The sequence below is a fragment of the Lissotriton vulgaris genome, chromosome 5, assembly GCF_964263255.1.
Source record: "Lissotriton vulgaris chromosome 5, aLisVul1.2, whole genome shotgun sequence".
Taxonomy (NCBI): domain Eukaryota; kingdom Metazoa; phylum Chordata; class Amphibia; order Caudata; family Salamandridae; genus Lissotriton; species Lissotriton vulgaris.
In genome coordinates, this window is record NC_141693.1 from 114481032 (window position 1) to 114505290 (window position 24259).

General features: G+C 43.8%; 1 protein-coding gene across 2 annotated transcripts in view; it reads left to right on the forward strand.

Annotated features, from left to right (window-relative positions):
- PMPCA (peptidase, mitochondrial processing subunit alpha) overlaps nucleotides 1-24259 on the forward strand; it is a 127075-nt gene that overhangs the window by 24667 nt on the left and 78149 nt on the right. For both annotated transcript variants that reach the window (XR_015295859.1, XM_086921026.1), the window contains exons 2-3: nucleotides 1971-2173; nucleotides 4467-4546. Coding sequence is in view for 1 of the 2 variants with exons in the window: in XM_086921026.1 (XP_086777152.1) it covers nucleotides 1971-2173; nucleotides 4467-4546 (283 nt within the window). In the remaining variant the exon portion in view is untranslated. The remainder of the gene's footprint in view (nucleotides 1-1970; nucleotides 2174-4466; nucleotides 4547-24259) is intronic.

Genomic DNA, 24259 nt, shown 5'->3' on the forward strand with positions numbered 1-24259 from the left:
AAAGGTACAGGCCATATTGTTCAAGAACTTACAGCAAAGTGGGCTATTCGAAATAGTTCCAATCGAGTCATGGTACTGTCAAATGATACAGATGTTATTATTCTGCTACTTAGATTTGTTGCAATGGTTATAAGAGAAGGATTGTCAGAGTTATGGATACGTTATGGAAAAGGTGAGAAAAGACTTCATTTCGCTTCATAGTCTGTACTAGAAACTTGACATGGGGACGTCCAATGTTCTTATCAAGGCATATATTCTTACTGGTGATAACACCATGAGCAAAATTCTAACAGAGCTTGGACCTTTAACTCCTGAACTTGTGAAGGTTCTAACAGTATTTGCTGAGACAGAAGAAGAATGTGACTTTTAAAGACGTAGAAAAATAGCGTGTGCGTGTGTGAAAAACGAGTTCTGAATCACAAATTTTACGATTTTCGGGAAACAGTGAATTCAAGAGATAAGTCCCGCTAAGTGACCTTCCACTGACGTCATAGTCTGTGTGTGGACCCATTTAAAAAAGCTTGATCAGAAGATGTGTAACTGTTTTGGATCATGCACATGTAGAAAATGATCCGTATGAATATGGTTGGGAAGATATTGATGGGGTGCTAAAACCAACAACAGTTCTGAAGCCCCTACCCTCAGAACTTGCACATATATGTACTTGCAAAACCTGTGCTTCAAAAAGCTGTTCCTGTCGATATGCTCTTCTCAAATGTTCAACATTCTGCAAATATACCACAACCGATTGACAAAACAAATAAAGTGAGCTATGAAAATGTCTAAAACAGGAGTGATAAACATTATTGTATTCAGATCATAAACATTGGTGAATACATAAAAGGATTAAAATCAAATATTGTTTCATTTCTATATATGTCTTCTTTCTCTATTATAGCTGCCATTTTAGAAAATTGTGGAAGGGTTGCTCTGAGCTGTTGTTTTCTATCTCTGCAAGACTACGTGACCTCCAAAACCTATGTATTGACACCAAATGAAGTGTATAGGTCTCATGGTTCCTGAAATATTACATCATCACTGCAACACATATGCAAAGTTACAACTGTCGTCCAGAAAAATTCGGCCCGATCTGCAATGTCTACCCAACCTAAATTACTTCTTTAATGATCCAAAAACACAAATCAAAAATGAAAATCTCTGGACAACAATTTTTGAATGTAGGTTTGTCAGAGGGCCGGGATTAAGTTGATCAATATCATATTTATGCTCCAACAGAAAATGCTTTGAGTTGGCCTAAACAAATGTACGTTTAGATCACTCACAGCTACTTTGGAGCAAAAGTGAACTTTACTTCAGAATCTCAAGTGGTCTTACGTGCTCTGAAGATCTGTGCTTTAACCCCTTTGTTGCTGCTGTCGGCCAACAGCTGTCGCGAGCACTACCTTGGTAGTGCTGCGCACGTCCGTTGACTGACGCGGCCCCGCCCACACAATAGAACGCCCGCACTGCGGCAAAATTATCGCCGCAGTAAAGGGGTTAAGTGGGAAAAAAAAGTACCAGAACTGTGAATAGAAAAAGCAGAAATATAGCAGTAACATTTATAGCAATGAAACCCAGTTTCCATTAGTTGCCACTCACTTCAACCTCTGCCATTCACTCCCAGTGGATTCCATATTTACTTTTACGGTTGCGTCTGCATGACATTGCATCAACCCGATTGGTTCAAAATATTAATCGCTATTTACAGTCTCTCTTATATTGAATTCCGATTTGAGAAAATTGACAAATCTGTGTCTTGCCTTACGGCTACTTTTTTTGTAATAGACCCTCATCTGCTTATCCTATCCATAATCTGAGTGTAGCGTAGTCTGTTTACTATTTCATGCTGCCCTGTAGAACTTTCATTCTTGAGTGTTTCTTTCCCTCTGTTGCCTAGGATTTAAAGGCTATTCACTATCGCGAGTGCTCTATGCAGTTGTTCCAGATCTTAATGCATACTGATCTTGCAGGTTCGGATTGGCCGGGTTCAGACAGTACAGCCACGGAACCTGTAATGCCAACATCTCTCTCTCCTCCCCTCTTCCGGGTGTACCCAAACCCATTTTTGCAACGGTTGATGGGCAGGAAAAATTTGAAACCAAAGTTACAACTCTGGAGAATGGGCTGCGTGTTGCCTCACAGAATAAATTTGGACAGTTTTGTACAGTGGGAAGTAAGTATCAGCTAAAAATTTTTGAATTGTTAATACCATACCTCGCAACTCTTTAGCCTTGTAATATAATGAACGATCTCTGCTGCACCCACAACCACAGTTATATTGTGTACCCACCATACAGGGTTCTTCATTCAATTTAGCTAAACCCTCTTTCCTACAATTTTGGTGTATTTCCAGTGTCTGGAAAGCTCTATGACTTCTAGTTGTGTTTTCACTATCTAGCACCTGATGCGGAGTGGGTAAATATTTATAACTCATGTGGAGGGTATTTATCAGATACAGTAAATTGCTTGTATTTAAAATTCTCCAACTTGCAATGTAGCATAGCATGCAAATTACTTTTTTTATTGCATTAAATCTGAAGGTTTTGTCTATTTCCGAGGCATGTGTCCCTGATGCATTTCACTTAGGTTTACTTGATAAAATCTGTCAGGAAAAACTGTGGCGTGTAGTTATAAACATACACAATAGAAGCTGCCCTAAGGGTTTGACCGAAAACTCTCTTAAATCCTAAGTGGAGATGCTGGCATCTCACAAAAAGTGAAGCACTGTCCTCACACACCACCAGGTGTCATGCTTCATCATCGGCAGTCCTCGCTCTCTAGAAACTAGGTTTGGTAGAGAGCAGGCCTTCACCTGAAGTCAGGGAGGTACTTCTAAAGTTAAGTGGGGGCCCGTGAAAGTGAATGAAATTATAAAAAACATAATTACATTTAATTGCTTCTGGTAACTATATGGTGTTAAAATATAAGGACGATGAGACTGGGGAATATTATTGCCCCCTCACCGTGGTGATTACTTTAGTGTAGTTATAACACAACTCTATATCATCATCCATCGACAAACTCTGGTTCGTACATGGATAGTAGTTTGCTCTTAAACTCTCAATTGGGGCATGTTCACTATAAGTATAGTTTACTACAGGTGATGCACATTTTCAAAATGTAGGCGGGATATATTGTCAAAGTATGCAAAAATGAAATTTAGTAAAAATAGTAAAAATAAAAATTATAAAAATATGAATTGTAGAGTAATAGCAGGCCACATTGCACTGCTCTACTAACATATCAGTTATGCTCCATAAAGTAAAATTGCTATTTTGGTATCTTGGTAGGAACAGCAACCTCCTGAGAAATGTGATAGACTATTACATTTTAAAAAAAATTGATCTGTGGAGGCAAGAGACTAGAAAGATGGCAATTAAGTGTTATAAAGTGAAAACACTAACTCTCACACTAAGTGCAATGCTCATGACCTCGCCCACGATAGGAAAGACATCACAAGTGACAAATAATTTCACTTATAACTTGGCACATCTCTTTACCATCAACATTTCTAATCATACCACAATGGATACAGTAGGGTTTCTTTCTTGGTATATATTACTAATTAATTACGTTGTACTGTCAGGTGTTCTTAGTGGTGTGAATATTATGTGGTATTAGGCATTGCAATTGGGCTGCAAGTTATGATTTACATGGCTGGTGTGCAAGTTATGGTTTACGGAGCTTGCCATGCCTGAGCAAAATACATGTGCAAAAAAGTGGGCAACAAACCTGCAAGACATGGGGCATTGTTCACAGCCTGAATATGGCTTAAGAAAATGCAGCATTCACTTTGGTAGGGCATCTTTTATAGGACTACAAAATTGCATGACTAAGCAGCAAGTAATGCACTACTGTTGAGTTTTAACCTCTTCACTGCGGCGGCTATTCCGCCGCAGTTGTAAGGGGGCGGGGCGAAGAGCGGCGGGCGCATGCTGGTGACGGAACCGCTCCGTCATCCGCGTCTGTTGCGCTGTGCTTTTGACGGAGCGGTTCCGTCATGGCCCCGCCCGCTCAATAGAACGCCCAGCTCAGGCGCGGAATTCGTGCCGCGCAGGTGCGGAACCGCTCCGTCATCAGCACAGCGCCACCGCGGCTGATGACGGAGCGGTTCAGTCATCAGCAGGGGAGGGGTTAACCCCTTAAGTGCTGCGCCTATACCAACGGCCGACGGCACCACTACCTCGAGAGTGCTGCCGTTGGACGTTCCAGCTGCACCTGCGCAATGGAACGTTCAGCACTGGAGCTGGACGTTCCAAAGCAGCTAAGGTGTTAAACTGTCATCGTTTCACATAATTGTTTACCTCCAAAATATAGTTAACCATTTTGATGTATTTACAGGTAACTGTGACTCAATATTGTAATATATAACGATTAGCACTGTTAGTTCGGAGTAGGGAGACTTATTTAGTCACTCACTTTTCTCTCTTTGGGTTCATTTTTATTTATGGTTTTCTTTCCATCAGTTCTCATAAATTCGGGGTCAAGACATGAAGCCAAATATGCAAGTGGCATTTCCCATTTTCTGGAAAAACTTGCTTTTTCAGTAAGTACGCCAACAAAAGAATTTACTTTTTAATAGTTGTTAACCTGGTAATGTTTTTTACGCAGTTGGCCAGCTTAGGTTTGGTATTGGTCATATGAGCATGAAATACAAGTATAGTAGAATAGTGCTGCAAAAATGTCTGCTATATATTTATTTACTGTTTTTCAATTTTTATGTGAAGTAATTTGCTAGTCACTGCTTTGTTGGAAAGACGACTTCGCAATTGATAATTGAGTGAAAGTGGTTCATGTCATAAGATCACAATTTCTAGTCAAAAGTAAGTGAATTAAAAAAAACTGCATTTTTTCCATTACCCCATTAAGCTTATACAACAACATAAATTCTGTCAAAAGTGACAACTAGGGACCAATTAAGGATGCAACACGTTGTTCATAAAGACGGCTACATTTAAGTGCTGTGCAGGTTCAAAAACGGGCTATAACATTTATTAATGTGTGAGCCATTCCTCAAGGCTATACCATCAAATGTCATAATCGTCAGACAGGCAGGGGTGGAGGACTAGCTATTATTTATAAAGATACTTATAGCTGTCGCATCACCCCCTCCACCTCTTCATCGTGTGAAAACCTATATTTCTCATTATGTCTGTCTCCGACTACTACCTTTTCTGGGATCTTGGCATATCGACCACCAGGCGCTTCTGGTGATTTTATTGCCAACATAACAGATTTAGCCGCCTACTCTGTACTTACCTCTGCCAATTTCACTTTGCTGGGCGATCTAAATCTGCATCTAGACGATCCCCTCAATGCCGCTGCTAACGACCTCCGCTCTAGCCTCCAAGCCATTGGTCTTACCCAAAAGGGGTTTCAGCCGACACATAATAGGGGCCATCTGCTGGACCATGTTTTCAGTAATTTGGACACGCTCTCGGTGGAAGCACCAGTACCACTGCCATGGTCTGACCATTGTCTAATTCCCATTACATGGTCCATCAATATTCCCATTACCTCTGCACCCCATACTAGGCATTGGGGTAGGAAATGGAGCGCGCTTTCAATTCACACCTGGGAACAGGCCCTCTCCGAACAACTGCCCCAAAAAACGGAGAATCCTGACCTAGCAGTCCATAATTTTCATAACTGGATCTCCAACTCTCTAGATCGAGTCCTTCCAAAACGCTCCCTGCAAACAATCAGAAGGCCCAAAGTCGCTCCCTGGTACTCTCTCGCCCTTAGGGCCCTGAAACAAACGTGCCGGAAAGCGGAGAGAGCCTGGAGGAAAGACCGCTCTCAATCTAAAAAATTGGAGTACAGGGCAGTTATAATGCACTACAAGAGGGAGATAAAACTTGCTCAAGCCAAGTTTTATGAAAATAAAATTAATATGGCAGCTAATTCACCGAGGGAAATTTTTAAGATCGCTAAATCTCTGATATCTCTTCCTGTTGAGAGACCTATATCAGAGGGGGCGCAGGCCTGCTGTGAGGATCTTGCCACTTTCTTCTCACAGAAGATTCAGGCCATTTATTCCCAATTAGCAGCAAATGATGGGGGCACTAATCCACTGCCCACCTCAGATTCAGATTTGCCCCCATCCTGCTCCTTGGCTACCTTTCCACTCCTGGACTCTAATACTTTAGATTCTCTTGCTCAGAAGGTTACTTCAGGATCCCCAAATGACCCTGCTCCACCCCAGACCTTAGTGAAAGCAATGGACACCATCCGCCCCTGTTTGCTGGAGGCTCTTAATACCTCCATTACCTCCAACTCTGTACCAGCCGCCTGGAAGTGTGCAATGGTAAGGGCCCTGTTAAAAAAACCGAATTTGGATCCCAACAATCTATCCAATTTTCGCCCTATCTCGCTGCTTCCATGGATGAGTAAGTTGCTGGAGAGGCATATCAACAAAGCATTAGGGGAATATTTGGAATCCAACAAATTGCTTCAGGTCTCCCAAACAGGGTTTCGCCCACAACATGGCACTGAGACCGCTCTTTTAGCGGTCACGGAGGCAGCGAGAGCCATAATGGACCAAGGTGGTAAAACAGCCATCATACTCTTGGACCTCAGTGCCGCGTTCGACACTGTGAACCATGCCACATTATTACATCGCTTAAGTGGCTTGGGAGTGTCGGGCGCGGCCCTGTTGTGGCTGACCTCCTTTTTGGAGGAACGCTTCTTCCAGGTATTTGAGGGCGAGGTGACATCATCAAAACATCTTCTCAGCTGTGGGGTTCCTCAAGGCTCCTCCCTGAGCCCCACGCTGTTTAATGTTTATATGCAGCCTCTGGAGAAGATCGTTCTCCCCTTTGGTGTGCGGATTGTCACCTACGCTGACGACACTCAACTCGTGGTCTCTTTGGACCACGAGGGGGGTTCGTCGAACACCTTGGGTCCATGTCTGGAGGCTGTAGCTGGGTGGATGCAACTCTCCCACCTCAAGCTCAATGGGGAGAAGACCGAGATCATGGTGCTTGGTAATTCCTCCCCTACCTCCTTCCTGGATGATTGGCCTCTGTGTCTCGGTACTCCCCCCCCTTCCTAAAGAGCAGATAAAGAGTCTGGGAGTCTGGCTGGACAGAGCGCTAGACTTCTCGTCCCAAGCTACTATCACTGCCTCGGTATGCATAGGGCTAATGAAAATGCTCCGGAAAGTGCTCCCTCTGCTCCCATTCCAGGCGAGGAGGGTCATGGTCCAGGCCCTGATTCTCTCCCGCCTGGACTACGGAAATGTTTTATATCTTGGGGCCCCGGCAACAGTGACAAAAAAATTTCAGGTCACCCAAAACTGCGCCGCCCGCCTATTGTTTAATATCCCTCGCTGGCAGTCAGCGAGAACCGCCCTAAAGGAGCTTCACTGGCTTCCAGTAGCCTCAAGATCACTATTCAAGGCCATGTGCATCCTGCACAAATCCCTTCATCAAACTGGCCCGGCAGTACTGTACCCTCTAATACCGCCGTATGTGCCGCTTAGAACCCTACGTTCAGCTTCACTGCACCTGGCAACCAAAGTAAAAATCAAGAGAGCCCGATGGGGCGGCCGCTCTTTCACCTATTCAGCGGCGAAGGCATGGAACTCCCTACCCCTGTCCCTCAGGAAAAACAGCAACCTGATGTCATTTAGGAGAGAATTGAAAACCCATCTGTTCTCAAAAGCGCATTAATCTTTCCCTGCAGTCGCACACAGAATTCAGTCTCTAGCGCTGCGAGGCCTTCGGGTGGTTATGCGCTATATAAATGGAATTTTCAATTCAATTCAATTAATAGGCATAATTAACCATTCGTTCTGCTCTCACACTTTATTTAGCAACCTGTTTTATCCCTGGGGACAAGCATGTGACCTAGAGCAGTAAAAACACAAAATGCTCTAAAAATGGCAGCTGCAACAGTTGATGCCTGTGCTGTGTAATTTTAGGTGCATACTCTTGGAAAACCCAGTATATTTTAATTGTATTGTAACTGCATTTATATAGCGCTTACTACCCCTGACAAGGCGTCGAAGCGCTTTTTCGGCGAATAGCACGCTACTCCAGGACGCATAGAGGATTAGTGTTGAATTAGTATAGTGAAACACTAAGGGAACTCCATGTTGGTTCCCCTTCGAGCAGCACAGCCAAAAATGCTTGAATGAATTCAATCAATCAAATCCTTTTTTTTATTCTTCAACTTATTCCTTTTTTATCCAATTTCCTCTTCATCCCTTTAGTTTAATTGCTTCAATTCATTTTATCCATTCGAATCCAATGTGAAGGTGTTTTATACAAACACAGGAGGCAAGGGGGTTTCCACATGTCACGTCTTTTATTTAAAAATTATCCAATGCATTTCGGGATTAACCCTTCTTCGGGGGTATCGTGACATGTTGTCTGTATCCATTATTTCGAAACCCAGACTCAACGTGCCGGCTCGTTTTTCACAAGCCCCAAATCTTTGTGTCACGTTAATATTTCTACATAGCCGCAGCTCACAAATCCTTCCTCGTAAATCCTTCACTCAATTATCAAGCACTATTTAACCTTTGAGTTACTCAAAGGTTAAATAGTGCTCCCTCCCATTGCGCTTTTTGCAATATAACTGAAACACTAAGGGAACTCAATGTTGGTTCCCCTTCGTTAATATTTCTACATAGCCGCAGCTCACAAATCCTTCCTCGTAAATCCTTCACTCAATTATCAAGCACTATTTACACAAAGATGGGTACATATCTGTAGTAAAAAAAAAAATGCTTGTATACAGAGGATATGCTGTAAATTTCTGCTTGCGTATGGTGTTTATGTGGTGAAGAGCCAAATCTTGAGTAGTTTTCTGAAGATAAGGTGGTTGTCGGTGGACCTTATGTTGGGGGGGTAAGGAGTTCCATAGTTTGGCTGCTTGAACAGAGAAGGATGTGCCACCCATGGTTTTTTCTTGTATGGTGGGATTTTGAGGCGAGATGCTCCTTTAGAGCCGAGGTTCCTTTGTTGAATGTGTTTGGTGATTTTTTTTCCTGATGAAGAGCGGTCCCATTCCATGTATTGCTTTGTGGGTGATACAAAGCAGCTTGAACGTGGATCTTCTGGCAACCGGTAACCAATGCAGGGCTTTCAAGGCAGGGGAGATGTGGTTTCGTGGTTTGATATGCAAGAGTAGTCTGGCAGCCGAGTTCTGAATCCATTGTAGTCTTTTCATGCTTGTTAAAGGTGATCCGTGGTAGAGGCTATTGGCGTAAAAGAGTTTGGACAGAACAAGGGAGATGGTAGCTTGGACCTTGTGTGGAAATCCCAAATGAGGCAAAATTCTTCACAGCGTCTTTATAGTACCAAAGCTTGATCTTGCTAGTTTATCCACTTGGGCATTCATCGACAGCTTGGAGTCCATGGTCATTCCGAGGTTTCTTACTTCCTTCGATACTTTGGGCGGTGATCCCAGTTCATCGGGCCATGCAGCAAGCGGGTTGTAATGTTTCCAATCGGCACATGTGAGTATTTCAGTTTTTGAAGTATTCAATTTGAGATGGCTCCAGGTCATCCACTGATCCACGGCTCTGAGACAGCTGAACATTTGTGATTTTCCAATGTCTTTGGGGCATTCCAGTTGTAGGAGTATTTGCGTATCATATGCATAGTTATAGCACGTGAGGTGAAATTTATTGATCAGTGCTGTTAATGACTTCATGTAGATGTTGAAAAGCATGGACGAGATGATAGAACCTTGAGGGACCCCAGCTTTTGTGGAGTATGGTTTGGACAAGAAAGGTGGGGTATGGATGACATTAGTTTTGTTTCGAAGGTAGGACGCTATCCAGTCTAAAGCAGTTGTGTTATTGTTCCACATTTGGCTTTGAGTTTTGAATGAGACTGGAATGATCGGATCAATAGTAGTTTACTTAAGCTGGGGATGGAAATGATGGTTCAGATCCCTGCAGCTTTTTTCCACAAATAATTGTAAGACCTACTCACGAAATATATTTATCTGACCTGATGTACCTACGCTAATAGTAAGTTAAAGGAAGTTAGAGGGGAGACATCTTTCAATATTGTCTCACCGTCAATCGTTCAGCTATTAGTTTAGTGGATCACATATCAGTGTATTTAGTATTTTGCAGTGGTTAATTTTGGACATGGCACTCCCATGGCATTGTACTTCACGGGTCTAGTTCCACTACTACTATTAATTTGATCAGTTTAAAGCTGGCTATTAACATGCTAAAAAAGAATTTGAAGATCATGCTTGAATGGTTGAAGAGGCAGTAGATTTTATTTTAACTTCAGAGGTCTCCCAGCATTTACTTGGGACTACATATATCCGTTTTTACTTGATTTCTATACTTACTGTCTGTCACTTGTGTCTCCTCTCACTTCCCAATTGTCAGGTAGACCCTATGAGCACCATAGAACTAATGAGTGCAGCCAGACCAGTAGTTTGCAGACAAATATGTAATTTATTATTATTTATCAACACTTCTAGAGCGCACTATCACCCTACGGGTACTCTGGTGCTAGTAATTATGCTGTAAAACTGTATGGCAGTAACCTGGATGAGGCACGGAAGAAGGAGTAAACAGACTTAAAAAAAAGACATTTTGAAAAACGTATGTGGTTGGGGGCTATATGAAGGAAGGGGTTTGAAAAGTAAGCCAAGTAACAAGTAATGAGTTATGGAAGTCTCCCTCTGCTTTGACAAAAATGGTGAACAATGAAAGGAAAAACAAAATATATGAAATATAAACTGCCAATACAAATTAATGCAATTTACAGATGAAATGAAAAGCCTTGACTGAATGTAAAGAAAAGGCAGAATTAATAACCACCAGATTGAGACAGTTTGTCCCAAAAGGTGCACATTACAGCAACACTGTAGAACTGGTTGAATAGTAGTGTATGTTCTTGAATATAATGAGCATCAGGAGGCATAACTCGATGGATTATTGTGGGAACACTGAAAGATTTGTACATGGTAGGGTCATTCCATGTTTCCATAGTGATCTGTAAAACCAGGAATTGGCTGCTGCAATTTAGTATTCCGTTTCAGTGCCAGCACTTGGAACATTCCAAATGTCTGCTTTATAAAATGTTGCTGTGGTCTAGTACTGATTGTGAAATAAAGTACTCTGCTTGTGAGATTGAAAAGCCAAGGCATTGGACCAGGTAGCAAAGTTGAGGTAACTTCCCAGTGGTAATCTAGTTGAATCATGTATGAGCTGATTCCAGTAACACATTTTTTGTTCTGCCTACTAAATAATAATGGTGAGGGAGGGTGGTTACTTTGTGCTGTGGCATATTCGTTAGTGGGGCACTGCCAATACACATTTCATCCCCAAAATCTAGGTTGTTTTTATTTTGGAACTAAATTCAATTTGATGTCCTTCCACAATCTTTTATGAATATTGTGTCTTCTCTATTAAGGGTGTCCCCCCCCCCCCCCCTTCTTGAGATGCATGCGTCAGTTCTGTCAGTCAGACAAAATACTTTATTCAGTTACCATAACCATAAAAGTTAAACAATAAAATACAATAAGTATTATACATTCCCAAAACAAAGATTCAACTTTAAAAAATGTAAACAAACTTGCTGATAGGTACAAAACCCAAAGAGTGTATTTGAAGAAGATAATTACAAACGAGAGAAAGTCCATAAAATATACAAGGTATTCACCACAGATTATTCAATACCTTTTTTAAACTTAACCCCCATTACAGCATGCTCCTGAGCTTAACAGATTTCTGTTTGTATTTTGCTACGTTCCAGCAAGTACACACTAATTAAAACAATTACAGGTGTGATGAAGCAGGAGTACACTGTCTTTTCTTAGCAGAATACAGGATGTGTTTCAAAAAGTGCTTTTTAGACTGTGGTCTGCAGGAGTAACAAGCACATTATGGAAACAAACCTTGGTGAGAACCTGACACATGGAACCAACTAATACGTTTGCAATACTGAGCCTGAAGCGTGTTAGAAATGACATGTGCTGTGATTTAGTTACCCAGATTAAGTATGGTTCTAATGGTAAAGTTGTCATTGCAGGAAAAGAGAACCTTCCCCTATGATTCAGTGCAATCCCTTTTTTTCATAGCATATGCCAAGAAAGTGGGCTTTACAAGAAGCCTTACATTTCGACATATCACAATCCAGAGAAACAAGGGACTTTATTTTAAAAAGTCAGAGATCTCATCTAGACCCAGGTAAGCAAGATACATAACTGTCTAGGTATTAGGAGGGACTGCCAAGAGTCTACTAAGACTTACATTCTCAGTTTTTGTAAGCCTAGTTGCTTATCATTCATTTTTCATTTTTTCATTTTAAAGCTTTATTCGACATTTGTCATAAAAGCATTCACCTAACCCTAATACAATAAATACTACATATAAAAAAATACTGCTAAAAATACATATTAAACATGAAATGTCGAATAGTGCCAGATTATAAAATACATCGAAATACATCAAATTATCACAATGCATTAAAAGTAGATTTTCTATAGAGTAAAATACAATAATCCATATGGCACAGTGCAAAAATAAAAATATGCATAATTTCGTTATGATGCAATTGCCATTAAAGATCGGGTACGAATTAACCATGACCAAGCAAGAAATTTTGCTACCCCGACCACAAGCAATGTGGAACAATCTGTTTCAAGTATCCTGAGGGCTTCAGATTGGCTGCGGGTTCCCAAGCTTGAGCACACAGGTTTTAAGCATTTACGTCTGGGGGACGAGTACAGTGGACAACAGAACAAGAAGTGGGAAATGTGTTCAATTTGTTCATTACAATGGTGACAATGTTCATCCCATGCCGGGGACCAATGTCTCTTAAACGCGTTCAGCGGGAGTGTACCTATGCGGAATTGAAAATAAAGTTTTCTATCGTGGGGTTTTTCAATAATGTCCCAGAAAGGTTCGCAAAAAGGGTACATTTTTACATTTAAGAAGCGGGATGTTAAATCTGAGTGTGTACTGTCACAAAACATTGAAAAATAAACCATTTCCCAATATAGGTCTTTTAACTTTGCCTTCGTAGGAAAGCAGGTTACATCTTTGGTGTCCCATAGATAATCCAGTTTCAATTTTATAAGGAGTCCCCGAAGCTCCCTTAACCATGGAATACTATGGAAGCGGTCAAATTTAATGACATCCGTCAATGCCGCTGCATAGTGGCTCAATTCTGGGGTCACCATAATCCGTCTCCAATATAGAAGAGGGCGTAGCCTTGCTATGTCCTCTAAGCATTTTCTTCCCAGATCCAGTTTTAACGGGATTGTCGGTGTGCTTTGGGGGACCATCACAATCCCTCGTAAAAACCTGTTTTCAGCTCGGCCCAGTTCTCTTAAATTAGAAAACCCCCAGAGTTCAGAGCCATATAAACAAGCCCCCAGGACTTTCATAGAGTACATTTCCAGCACACAGTTTACTGGCTTTGTCAGCGAGGTGCGATGTTTTAGGCTAATTGCACCTGCTAGCTGCCTGAACTTTAATAAGGTTGTGGTAATATGTTGTTTCCAGCTCATGTTTTCTTGTAGAGTGATGCCTAAGTAAGAAAAGGAGTCCACTCTTTCTAAAGGTGTACCTTTGTATTTTATTACTCCTTTGAAGGTGGATTGCTGGTTGAGGCACATGAATTTTGTTTTGGTGGTATTCAATTCAAGGCCCCTCCCATCACAGAACACACCAAAGGCATCAACCACTTTTTGGAGCCCCATGGGGGTGCGGGAGAGTAAGAGTGTATCATCCGCAAACATGAGGACTGGTACACGAGAGCCAGCAATTACTGGGGCGTCACTAGCAATCTTCTCTAGATGTTCAACAATGCCATTTATATAAATGGAAAAGAGAGTTGGCGCTAGGACACACCCTTGTCTCACCCCACGTTCTACCGGAAAGGGATCAGTTACTTCTCCCTGTTTGCCCCACCTTATCCTTGCAAAATTATTCTCGTGTAGGCGAACAAGGAGTGTAAGCAATTCCTGGCTTAGGCCTACGTCCGCCAAGTTCTGCCAGAGTTTTTCTCTGGGGACCAAGTCGAAAGCGGCTTTTAGGTCCACAAAGACTGCATACAATGTCCCCTTCTTTAGAGTAACGTTTCTCCAGTAGATGGTTAAGAAGTGGAGGACTTGGTCAACGCTACTCGTTAAGGGACGAAACCCAGCTTGATAAGGTGACAAAATATTTTTTTCGTCAATCCATTGCTGCAGTTTGTTTTGGACTAGTCGGCCCATTAGTTTTTGTGCTGTGTCGATCAAGCTAATGGGTCTATAATTTTTTGCCAGGGATCGATCACCTTTCTTATATATGGGAATGATTTCAGCACCCTTCCAAGATGCAGGCACTTTCCCTCCCATAGCTACCGCGTTAGCCAGCATTGCAAAATAGCTACACCAGGACTTTCGATCTGATAGAAAGATATCAGCCGGAATTCCATCCATGCCTGGAGCTTTACCCCCTGCTACACAATCCAATACAATACTCACGTCCCTTTCAACAAATATAGGTGAATTGTAGTGAACTTGTGGAGGAGGACAGTCATTGTTAAGCATGGGATTACGGGCGTACTGTGGCTGGAAGTATTCTACCCAGTTGTTTTTCGGGACATGGTTAGTAGGCTGGAGTGCTATGCCACCCTTTGCCCATTTTACTGTGGCCCAGAAGCGCTTTGAGTCTTTGGAGGCACACGCCTCCTTGAGTTCTCGCCAACAGTCCTCGTCCCAACACTTCTTTGCTATTTTTTGCGCCTGTCTGTACTGGTTTCTCGCCAGCCTTACTGTTTCTCACTTCCTAATCTTAGTTCCCTGCTGAGATTATCTCGAGCTACCCTGCAGCTCTTATCATACCACCCTCTAATCTCTGGGACCATTTTCTTTTTGTTTGAGGCTACTGTTTTAACAAAAAAGCTTTGAATTTTGGAAAACAGTTTCTCATGAGCGGCCATCATATAGTCTATAAAGTCAGCCATCCCATAATGGGACTTAATCTTAGAGACTTCGTCCACCACTATTTCTTTTAGAATCTCTATTTTGGCAGTATCTTCTAGGAGCATACTCCACTTCAAATGACGAAGGTTATTTGAGATTACAAGGTCTTGCGTAACCATTTGATCCCCTCTTGGCTGGTCGGGTATTTCATGGTAGGGATGGAGTGTCAGGCACAAAGGATTGTGATCGCTTTCTATTTTGTCCTTCACTTCCATGTCTACCAATTTATCCCAGGCCCTGACATCAAGAAGTATGTAATCTATTCTACTGGCCGATCGGCCATTGTCAAAAGTATTTTTCCCCATTGAATCTGACAGGGCCCGACCATTTACTGCTCTAAGCCCTCTAGAAAGACAAAAACTTTTCAATTGGATAGCTACTGTGCTCCATTTTCTAATTACTGGGATATCTAGTTGAGGGATTCTCCACTTAGTATCCTCATCTTCGGCCAGGATCCTATCTTCTTCGCCCAAAGGTTCAAAGGTAGTGTTAAAATCCCCGCCTATTATTATATGGGGAGACACTGGTAGCATTTCAATGTGATACTCGAGGGTCGTTAAGGTCTCTGATGGTTTACCCCTAGCAACTCCCCTGGAATAAAGATTAAACAGGTATACTTGTTGGCCATTTTGCCAGCTAATGTCAAGTGCTAGAATGTCATTGGAGGGTATAGACCTTTGCTTAACCGAGCAATTCAAAGTTTGCCGTACCCAAGTTAGCAGGCCCCCAGAGGGACGACCCACTCGATTTCTTGTAGCTGGGACGTAAAAGTTCAAATACCCTTGCCGGAAGATTGGTGTAAGCGTCCACGTTTCTTGCAGCATGATAATATCGTACTGGTCGATAAAGTCGACCCAGTCTGGGATATTTAGCTTATTTGCGATTCCAGCTATATTCCAAGAGATAATAGATAGTGGCGGTGTGGCTATTTGGTGGGGTGTCTGTTCGACATCAGGGATATTTATTGTTTCAACACGACCTATGTCTCGGGCTAAGGCTCCACTCAATGTTGGTGGCTTCTCAATTACCTCTAGTGCTCTTTTTGGTTCAGTCGGAACTCGATTTACTTCCTCTGGAGCTTGAGTAAAGGATACATTAGAGGCCAGAGACAATATATCTGATGGAGGCTCGTCTGTGGTGGGTATCTTAACATATCCTTGGACCAGCTGGATTTCAGGGGGGATAAGGATGGCACATACGAGTCAGTCACATTCGTTTAGATCGGTCAACGTAGAGTAGTGGTTATCTAAGTTTAGCCCCCACTCACATACTGGGTTAATCCTGGTCCTTCTATTTCCCACAACTGTCCACTTTGTTCTTAGTATGCTAGGTTTAGCTACTAGACCTCTTCTGCTATAGAAGAAATCCAGTGTCAGTGGAACTATTTCTGCTGTTCTATGTTGTGGAGGGAAGATGTTCCGTAGGACATCAGGCAATACCTCAGGGCCCTTAAAATTCAGAACCACACAATCCCCTGGGAATTTCTTTGCCTTGGTGCCTATCCACTTAACCCTTCTTGCTGTAAGCAGATCATCAGATAGTTTTTCCTTACCCGAGGGTGTTATATGCATGTTGTTACTTAGCCGCTGTAGAGCCTTATTTCTTAGGGAATCTGAAGACTCGATCTGTCCTGTTTTCAGCGGCGGTGTGTTAGCAAGTACTAGGATCAAGGGGGAGGCTTCGACAATTAGTTCAACAGGGCCGATTTCTAAGTTGGAAATCTCAGGGGTAGTGTTGCCTACTGCTTGTGCTGGATTTAAGATTAGAGCCGTATCAGATGTGTCACCATGCCTAGAGTTGACTTGTTGGATTTGTTCAGATGGAACTTGTGGGCCTACATTCATGTTCCCCCCGAGAGTTTTCCCAGCAGCTTCTATGTGTTCAAATTTAGTTGTAATTAAATTTGATATTTCCCCCACCCCCTCATTGGTTTTCCTTAGGATGGTCTCTAGCTTATTAACTTTATTAGCTAGTTGGTCTACTTTCGATATGAGGGGTTTCATTAACCCTGATAGTTTGGACTCTAATATGCCCATGAGCTTATTTAAAAGGGTATCCTCCCCGTCTACGCTTTCATATTCTTCCTCCCTTATCCCTTCTTCCACCCTTTTCTTTGTTCTTCTAGGTGGAGTTACAGGTTTGTTCTTACACGAGCGTAGTCCACCTCTTCTAGGTGGTGCCTTGGTAGTCCCTTTTTTGGCTCTTGGTGCAGGGACGGGAGTGGGAGGGGTATTGCTCTCTGGGTCTAACTCCACAGTTGCATCAGATTTACTTGGCTCTTCTAAGATAATTAGATCCACAAGCGGATCTGGTTGGTGGACAATGGAAGCCATGGATACATTTATTGTTGAGTAATCATTAGGGTCCTCAATCGGGTCGGCGGTAATGATTTCATCACTGGCAGACTGGAATACCCCTGATTGATTAATTTGGGCACAAGGTGGCGAATCCATAAGTCCCAGGGAGGACCTCCGATCATTGTTGATTTTTGCCACTACCTGGACCAGATAATTGTCCATTGTATTGGCCGGAGTGGCTGGTGTTTTTTGCCTCGACATAGTGAACAGTCAAATGTGAGCAGCAGTGCCCTGATGGCAAATATAGCAATAGTAGCCCAGGTACAATATAAATATATAGATTTTCGCCTTACCGCAGGTAGATATGATTGATGGAGGTAAGGGGAGTGGCCCAGTCCAGTCTCTCACGGTCTAGAACGGGCTAAAACGGGCCCGCCCTTGGCCCGGGCTTCGCCCGGCGTCCCGCGAGACGGGGGTGACGCGCTATTTCTGCGCCTCCTGGCGTGCAGATGGCGCGGCCTGCGCCGCTTTGACTGCTGGGGATTGTAGTTGTAGAGATCCCCCCCTCGCACCGCACTCCACTCGGCTGCGTGACTCAGAGTATCAGGAGAGTCGGGCAGCGGGAGGCGGGAGGACAGGCAGCCAAGGATTGATGGGCTCTGGAAGTTACAACAGCTCAAGGCAGGTAGGCGGCGAGATTTTCCACTTCTGGACAGCTTCCCCCCCTCGACCGGGGTGACGCGCTATTTCTGCGCCTCCTGGCGCGCAGATGGCGCGGCCTGCGCCGCTTTGACTGCTGGGGATTGTAGTTGTAGAGATCCCCCCTCGCACCGCACTCCACTCGGCTGCGTGACTCAGAGTATCAGGAGAGTCAGGCAGCGGGAGGCGGGAGGACAGGCAGCCAAGGATTGATGGGCTCTGGAAGTTACAACAGCTCAAGGCAGGTAGGCGGCGAGATTTTCCACTTCTGGACAGCTTCCCCCCCTCGACCGGGGTGACGCGCTATTTCTGCGCCTCCTGGCGCGCAGATGGCGCGGCCTGCGCCGCTTTGACTGCTGGGGATTGTAGTTGTAGAGATCCCCCCTCGCACCGCACTCCACTCGGCTGCGTGACTCAGAGTATCAGGAGAGTCGGGCAGCGGGAGGCGGGAGGACAGGCAGCCAAGGATTGATGGGCTCTGGAAGTTACAACAGCTCAAGGCAGGTAGGCGGCGAGATTTTCCACTTCTGGACAGCTTCCCCCCCTCGACCGGGGTGACGCGCTATTTCTGCGCCTCCTGGCGCGCAGATGGCGCGGCCTGCGCCGCTTTGACTGCTGGGGATTGTAGTTGTAGAGATCCCCCCTCGCACCGCACTCCACTCGGCTGCGTGACTCAGAGTATCAGGAGAGTCGGGCAGCGGGAGGCGGGAGGACAGGCAGCCAAGGATTGATGGGCTCTGGAAGTTACAACAGCTCAAGGCAGGTAGGTGGCGAGATTTTCCACTTCTGGACAGCTTCCCCCCCTCGACCGGGGTGACGCGCTATTTCTGCGCCTCCTGGCGCGCAGATGGCGCGGCCTGCGCCGCTTTGACTGCTGGGGATTGTAGTTGTAGAGATCCCCCCTCGCACCGCACTCCACTCGGCTGCGTGACTCAGAGTATCAGGAGAGTCGGGCAGCGGGAGGCGGGAGGACAGGCAGCCAAGGATTGATGGGCTCTGGAAGTTACAACAGCTCAAGGCAGGTAGGCGGCGAGATTTTCCACTTCTGGACAGCTTCCCCCCCTCGACCGGGGTGACGCGCTATTTCTGCGCCTCCTGGCGCGCAGATGGCGCGGCCTGCGCCGCTTTGACTGCTGGGGATTGTAGTTGTAGAGATCCCCCCTCGCACCGCACTCCACTCGGCTGCGTGACTCAGAGTATCAGGAGAGTCGGGCAGCGGGAGGCGGGAGGACAGGCAGCCAAGGATTGATGGGCTCTGGAAGTTACAACAGCTCAAGGCAGGTAGGTGGCGAGATTTTCCACTTCTGGACAGCTTCCCCCCCTCGACCGGGGTGACGCGCTATTTCTGCGCCTCCTGGCGCGCAGATGGCGCGGCCTGCGCCGCTTTGACTGCTGGGGATTGTAGTTGTAGAGATCCCCCCTCGCACCGCACTCCACTCGGCTGCGTGACTCAGAGTATCAGGAGAGTCGGGCAGCGGGAGGCGGGAGGACAGGCAGCCAAGGATTGATGGGCTCTGGAAGTTACAACAGCTCAAGGCAGGTAGGCGGCGAGATTTTCCACTTCTGGACAGCTTCCTAGTTGCTTAATAAACCCCCCAAAGACCATCTCCATTAGTGGCTGCTGGGACACATGTAGACATATGTACAGTGACCATTTCCTTTAACTGGTTGTCCCCCAACTTGGTAGAGAATCTAAAAAGAAATTCAACACTCATGGCAAATTCGACAGTCTTAGTAATTCCTAAAGGCTGCCAGCTCTGATCTCAAAACACAAAACCCTATCTATGGAAAAGACACTGTCCCAATCCATGAGGTATTGATTGTATTCTCTCTACTTAACTTGCTTAGGATCATATACCATAAATTGGATTTTCTTCTCATTAATTATCTGGTCCAGTCCTGCCTTGAAGACAGTCAACAGATCCAGCGATTTTCTGTAAGGTGACAGGTGTCCTGGTTAACATCACTGTACATCACTATAATGCTGCTATCCGACAGAATCATAACTGGGGAAATTCAGTGACTGGCTCTAGCGGATACTTTTCTAACCCATGAATATATAGTGTGACTTGAAAACATAGGAGCACACAGCTCTATCACACTGCCCTTTCTAACTTTAAAGGCTGCATAGTCTTCCCATTGGAGCCATATCTCACACTGGCTGTGACGTTAGAATTTAGTTGTCCTAAAAATCCTGCAATGTTTTATTCATGGTTTACAGAGTTTTGACCAGTTGACCTGGTCGAAAAGTGAGCTGAGGTCCATCAAAGCCGGGCAAAGGTTTCCAGCCTTAGCGTATTTGCTTACCAAAAGATACAAATTAAGGGATTGTTCACTTGCACGAAGCCCAGCATGAGAATGAAACTGTAGATTGAATAGAATGATTTTCTCTTCCCATCTCTCTAGTCTGTTCAAAAGAATAATACCTGCAATTTTTGCGATAGAATCGATGAGTGAGATCGGGCAATAGCACCTAGGTTCTCTTTTATCACCCTTATTAAAGATCGGTACAATAATCCAATGGCACCATGAATTCGGCAGGCCGCTCTTCGCAGCACTTCAAAGCACAAGCGGGACCCAGTGTTCCAGTTTTCCTTGAATTAATCTACTGGTACCCCGTCAAATTCAAGTGCCTTACCATTTGTGCACTCATTAACGGCTGCCACCCCATTAGTTGACTCCAAATCAAGGGCAACAGCTGTATCCACAAGAGGTGCTTCAATCCCCACAAATTGGCTCAGAGGTAGTTCAAAAACATGTATACACTTCAGTGAAGTGTCATCCACTGGTTGGAAGGGATCAATGTGTCTGGAACAGAGTTAGCCAAATCCTTAAAAAAGAGATGTTGCTAACCTGCCAAACACCCGACTATCCTTCCTAGCACTAGGTGCTAATAGAGATTCCCTGTCCTCCTCTCAGATTTCTCTTGTCCTCTGGCCGAGAGACTACTCGTAGATTGCTCTATTATGGTGAGCATCATCCGCATTCTTAGGTTCTGATTTTAATGCGGCCTTAAGATTGCAGCGAGTCTCAAACGACCTTGCAGCTTTTGTCTTTAAGGGGTATAAAAGGGGAGTCAGGGGGTCCTTATCTGTCCTGCATAAAGCACCATAGAAATCAACCACACAGTGGGCCTCAACATTAAAATCCAAAGAGGACATTCTGACGGTATTATTTCTTGATATGAGTTCAGATAAAATGGCAGTCTTTTCAACATGGTCCCATTTAATCTCAATGCCTTTATTTTTGCCGGCTTCCAGAGGAACAGAAATGGTTGGCATCGAAGCAACATAGTCACCATAACTCAAGGAAATTATGTTTACTAAATACATTTTCATGCACCATATTATCTTAAATCTAATCAATAAGATCCACTTAAAACAAGATCTAATCAGGGTCACTGGAATTATGCAATTGTACGGCTGCGGCGATTTTTGCATAGTTATAGATTTGCCACATAATCCATCATCTGCTGCATAATCTGCAGATTTTAACAAAAAAAATTGTTACTAGCTCAAACTGTTCAAAAGGCACTCAAAATTTAGTGGCAAGAGTTACAGTGCAGTGTTAGGCCTTGTGCAAAGGTTGACTGCTTTCCTTTCTGTTAATTATTGATATACTTGGGTATTAAACTGGTACTGATGAGGTGCACCTAATACCCATAAAGTGTTAACAAGTGTAAATAGTGAAAAATAATAAAGTAATACTATTATAAAATGTGCAGCATTATATTGTATAATTTGGCTTTTCTTGTCACATACTTTACTTACCCCTGCCGCATAATTTGGCCCTCTCCTGACAATTAATTCCAATGGCCCTGGATATAATCATTGATACTGTGACAGCATGTCCAAATACAAGTTGGCTTTTGAGCAACAGAGTTGAAGCTCTGATCTTAAGCAAACTGCAAATTGTACTTAACTACTAATAGCTTTAAGACATTCCCCTGGACAGTGTGGGAGAAATCCACACATGATGGATGGAAGGAACTTACTTAGTCGAGCATTAAAGTCTCCCAATCATACTATAGGGTTGTCACTAAGATGACCCCTAATAAAGGGGTCTTGTGCCCTGTTCCATGACATTTCCATATCATTCAGAATCAGATTATTAAAAGAAAAAAATAATCACAAAATTATGTTTATTGCCCTCAAACCACAGCAAATACAAATGTGAAGAATAAAAAAAAATGCCAGGTGATTTTCCTTTTCCAATGCAACTAAGACCAATGTAAGCAATATATTCCCCTCCTGTCCTGTCTGAGTTGCAATAGATGGGGTCTGATAAGAAGTATATCCATTAATGTAATGAGGGCAAAGAGCTCAGGTCTTTTGAAGACCAATCAAATCAAAACCACATCAGGGTTATTTAACTTTGCACTAACCCAGCAATGTTCCACAAAACCAGTTTACAGCCTGGGGGCAATACAGGTGAGAGGTAATACCACTGAATCTTACCCCATAACAGTTCCAATGGTGGAAATACATGGACTGGACTCTGATGATAAAGCTATGAATTACATCATATTCAAAGGCCCTTTAAAAGACTCTGTACAAAGTAAGAACCCATCAGGTGACATGTCACTAAGTCAATTGTAGCATATTGTTGGGCCAGAGGAGCATATTTATTACCATCAGGCACATCAAAACGAGTGGTAGTATCATGTATTTTTTTATTTTTTTATTTTAGGAGTTTTATATAGCGCTAGCGGGTCCAAAGGGTATCGGAGCGCTTCACAACATGTACATTTATGAGCAAAAAGAGGTAGGGATAATTGATATAACATGAGGGTTGTGGCTGGGTAACGAACGCACATAGAAGGGAAGGGGAAGAGGGAAGGTGGGAGGGTGTAGAACAAATCAAACGAGTCTCTGAGCGGATTCAATGTTCAGAAGTGTTTCTTGGTTCGGGACGGCGTTGTCTGCTATCTGTTCATTTGTGATCGTTCGAGGAAGAGGGCTTTGAGTAGGATCTTGAATTTTGGAAACGGGAGGGGGGGGAGAGAAGCGTTTGATTTTGTAAAGTAGTTTCAGTTTGAGAGGCACTTTTGGCCCATCTTCATATATGTTGTTACATGTCCAGTTTCGGGTCTAGGGTGATATCAAGAGATTTTACTGAATCCGCCAGGGCGAGGTTGCCGTTGAGGGCGTCAATGGCTTTGAGGCATTCTTCAATTTGGGGTTTGTCGTTTTTGTTGAAGATGAGGAGCACTTCCGTTTTCTCTTGGCTGAGTTTCAGGTGATTGTTTGTGAGCCAAAGTTGCACCTCCTTGAGCGTGTTGTTAAGCCTTTGGATGTCATCAATGGAAGTGGTTTCCAGATAAAGTTGCGCGTCATCAGCATATAAGTGAAAAGGGATGTTGAATTTCTTGAGTAGTGATGTGAGGGGTTCCATGTAAATGTTGAAAAGCTGTGGGGAAAGTACAGACCCTTGGGGGACACCTATGATGACTGGGCGGAGGTCGGTCTCAAAGTTTTTAATTTTTATTTTTTGTGAATGGTTGTGGAGAAAGGAAGAGAACCAGTGGAGGACCGTCTCCTGAAGGCCAGCCCTTTCTTGCAGAGCCTTGATGAGCAATTTGTGGTCAACTGTATCGAACACGGCCAATAGGTCTAGAACGATGTGAAGAAAGCAGTAATCTGAGTCCAGTGATTTGAGGATGTCATCTAGGACATTGAGGATTGCGGTTTCGGTACTATAGCCTTTTCTGAAGCCTGATTGATGAGGGTTAAGGGGATTGATATTGTCGAGGTGTTGGGTCAGCTGAGGCAGTACACACCTTTCCAGGATTTTGGAAAGGAGGGTAGATATGAGACGGGTCTGAAGTTGTTCAGGTCCTCAGTGTCTAGCCCCTGCTTTTTCAACAGAGGAGTGACTTGGCCTACTTTGAGGCAGTCTGGAACGCTTCCAGATCTCAGAGAGCTGTTAATGATCTTGCACCATAGTGGGGCTAGGACAAGCTTCAGGTCTTTGACCAGGTGCGTGGGAAGCTGATCGATGGCGTGTGATGAGGATTTAGCATTGGAGATTAATTTAACTATCTCCTCTTTATGGATGGGGATGAAGGAGGACCAGTATTTTGTGGGCATCAAGGCTTCGCTCTCATGGTTATTAGACACTAAGTTCACGATGGAGGGGGAGAGCTTTGAGCCAAGCGAGAGATCTATCTTGGCAATTTTCTCACTGAGAAAGTTGGCTAAGTTGTCGAAGCGTTCTTTGGATGCTAGTGTTGAGGATGTCATAGGTTTTGAGGTTTGGTTCCTGATGATATTGAAAAACTCTTTGGGTCGATTTTTCGCATTGTCTAG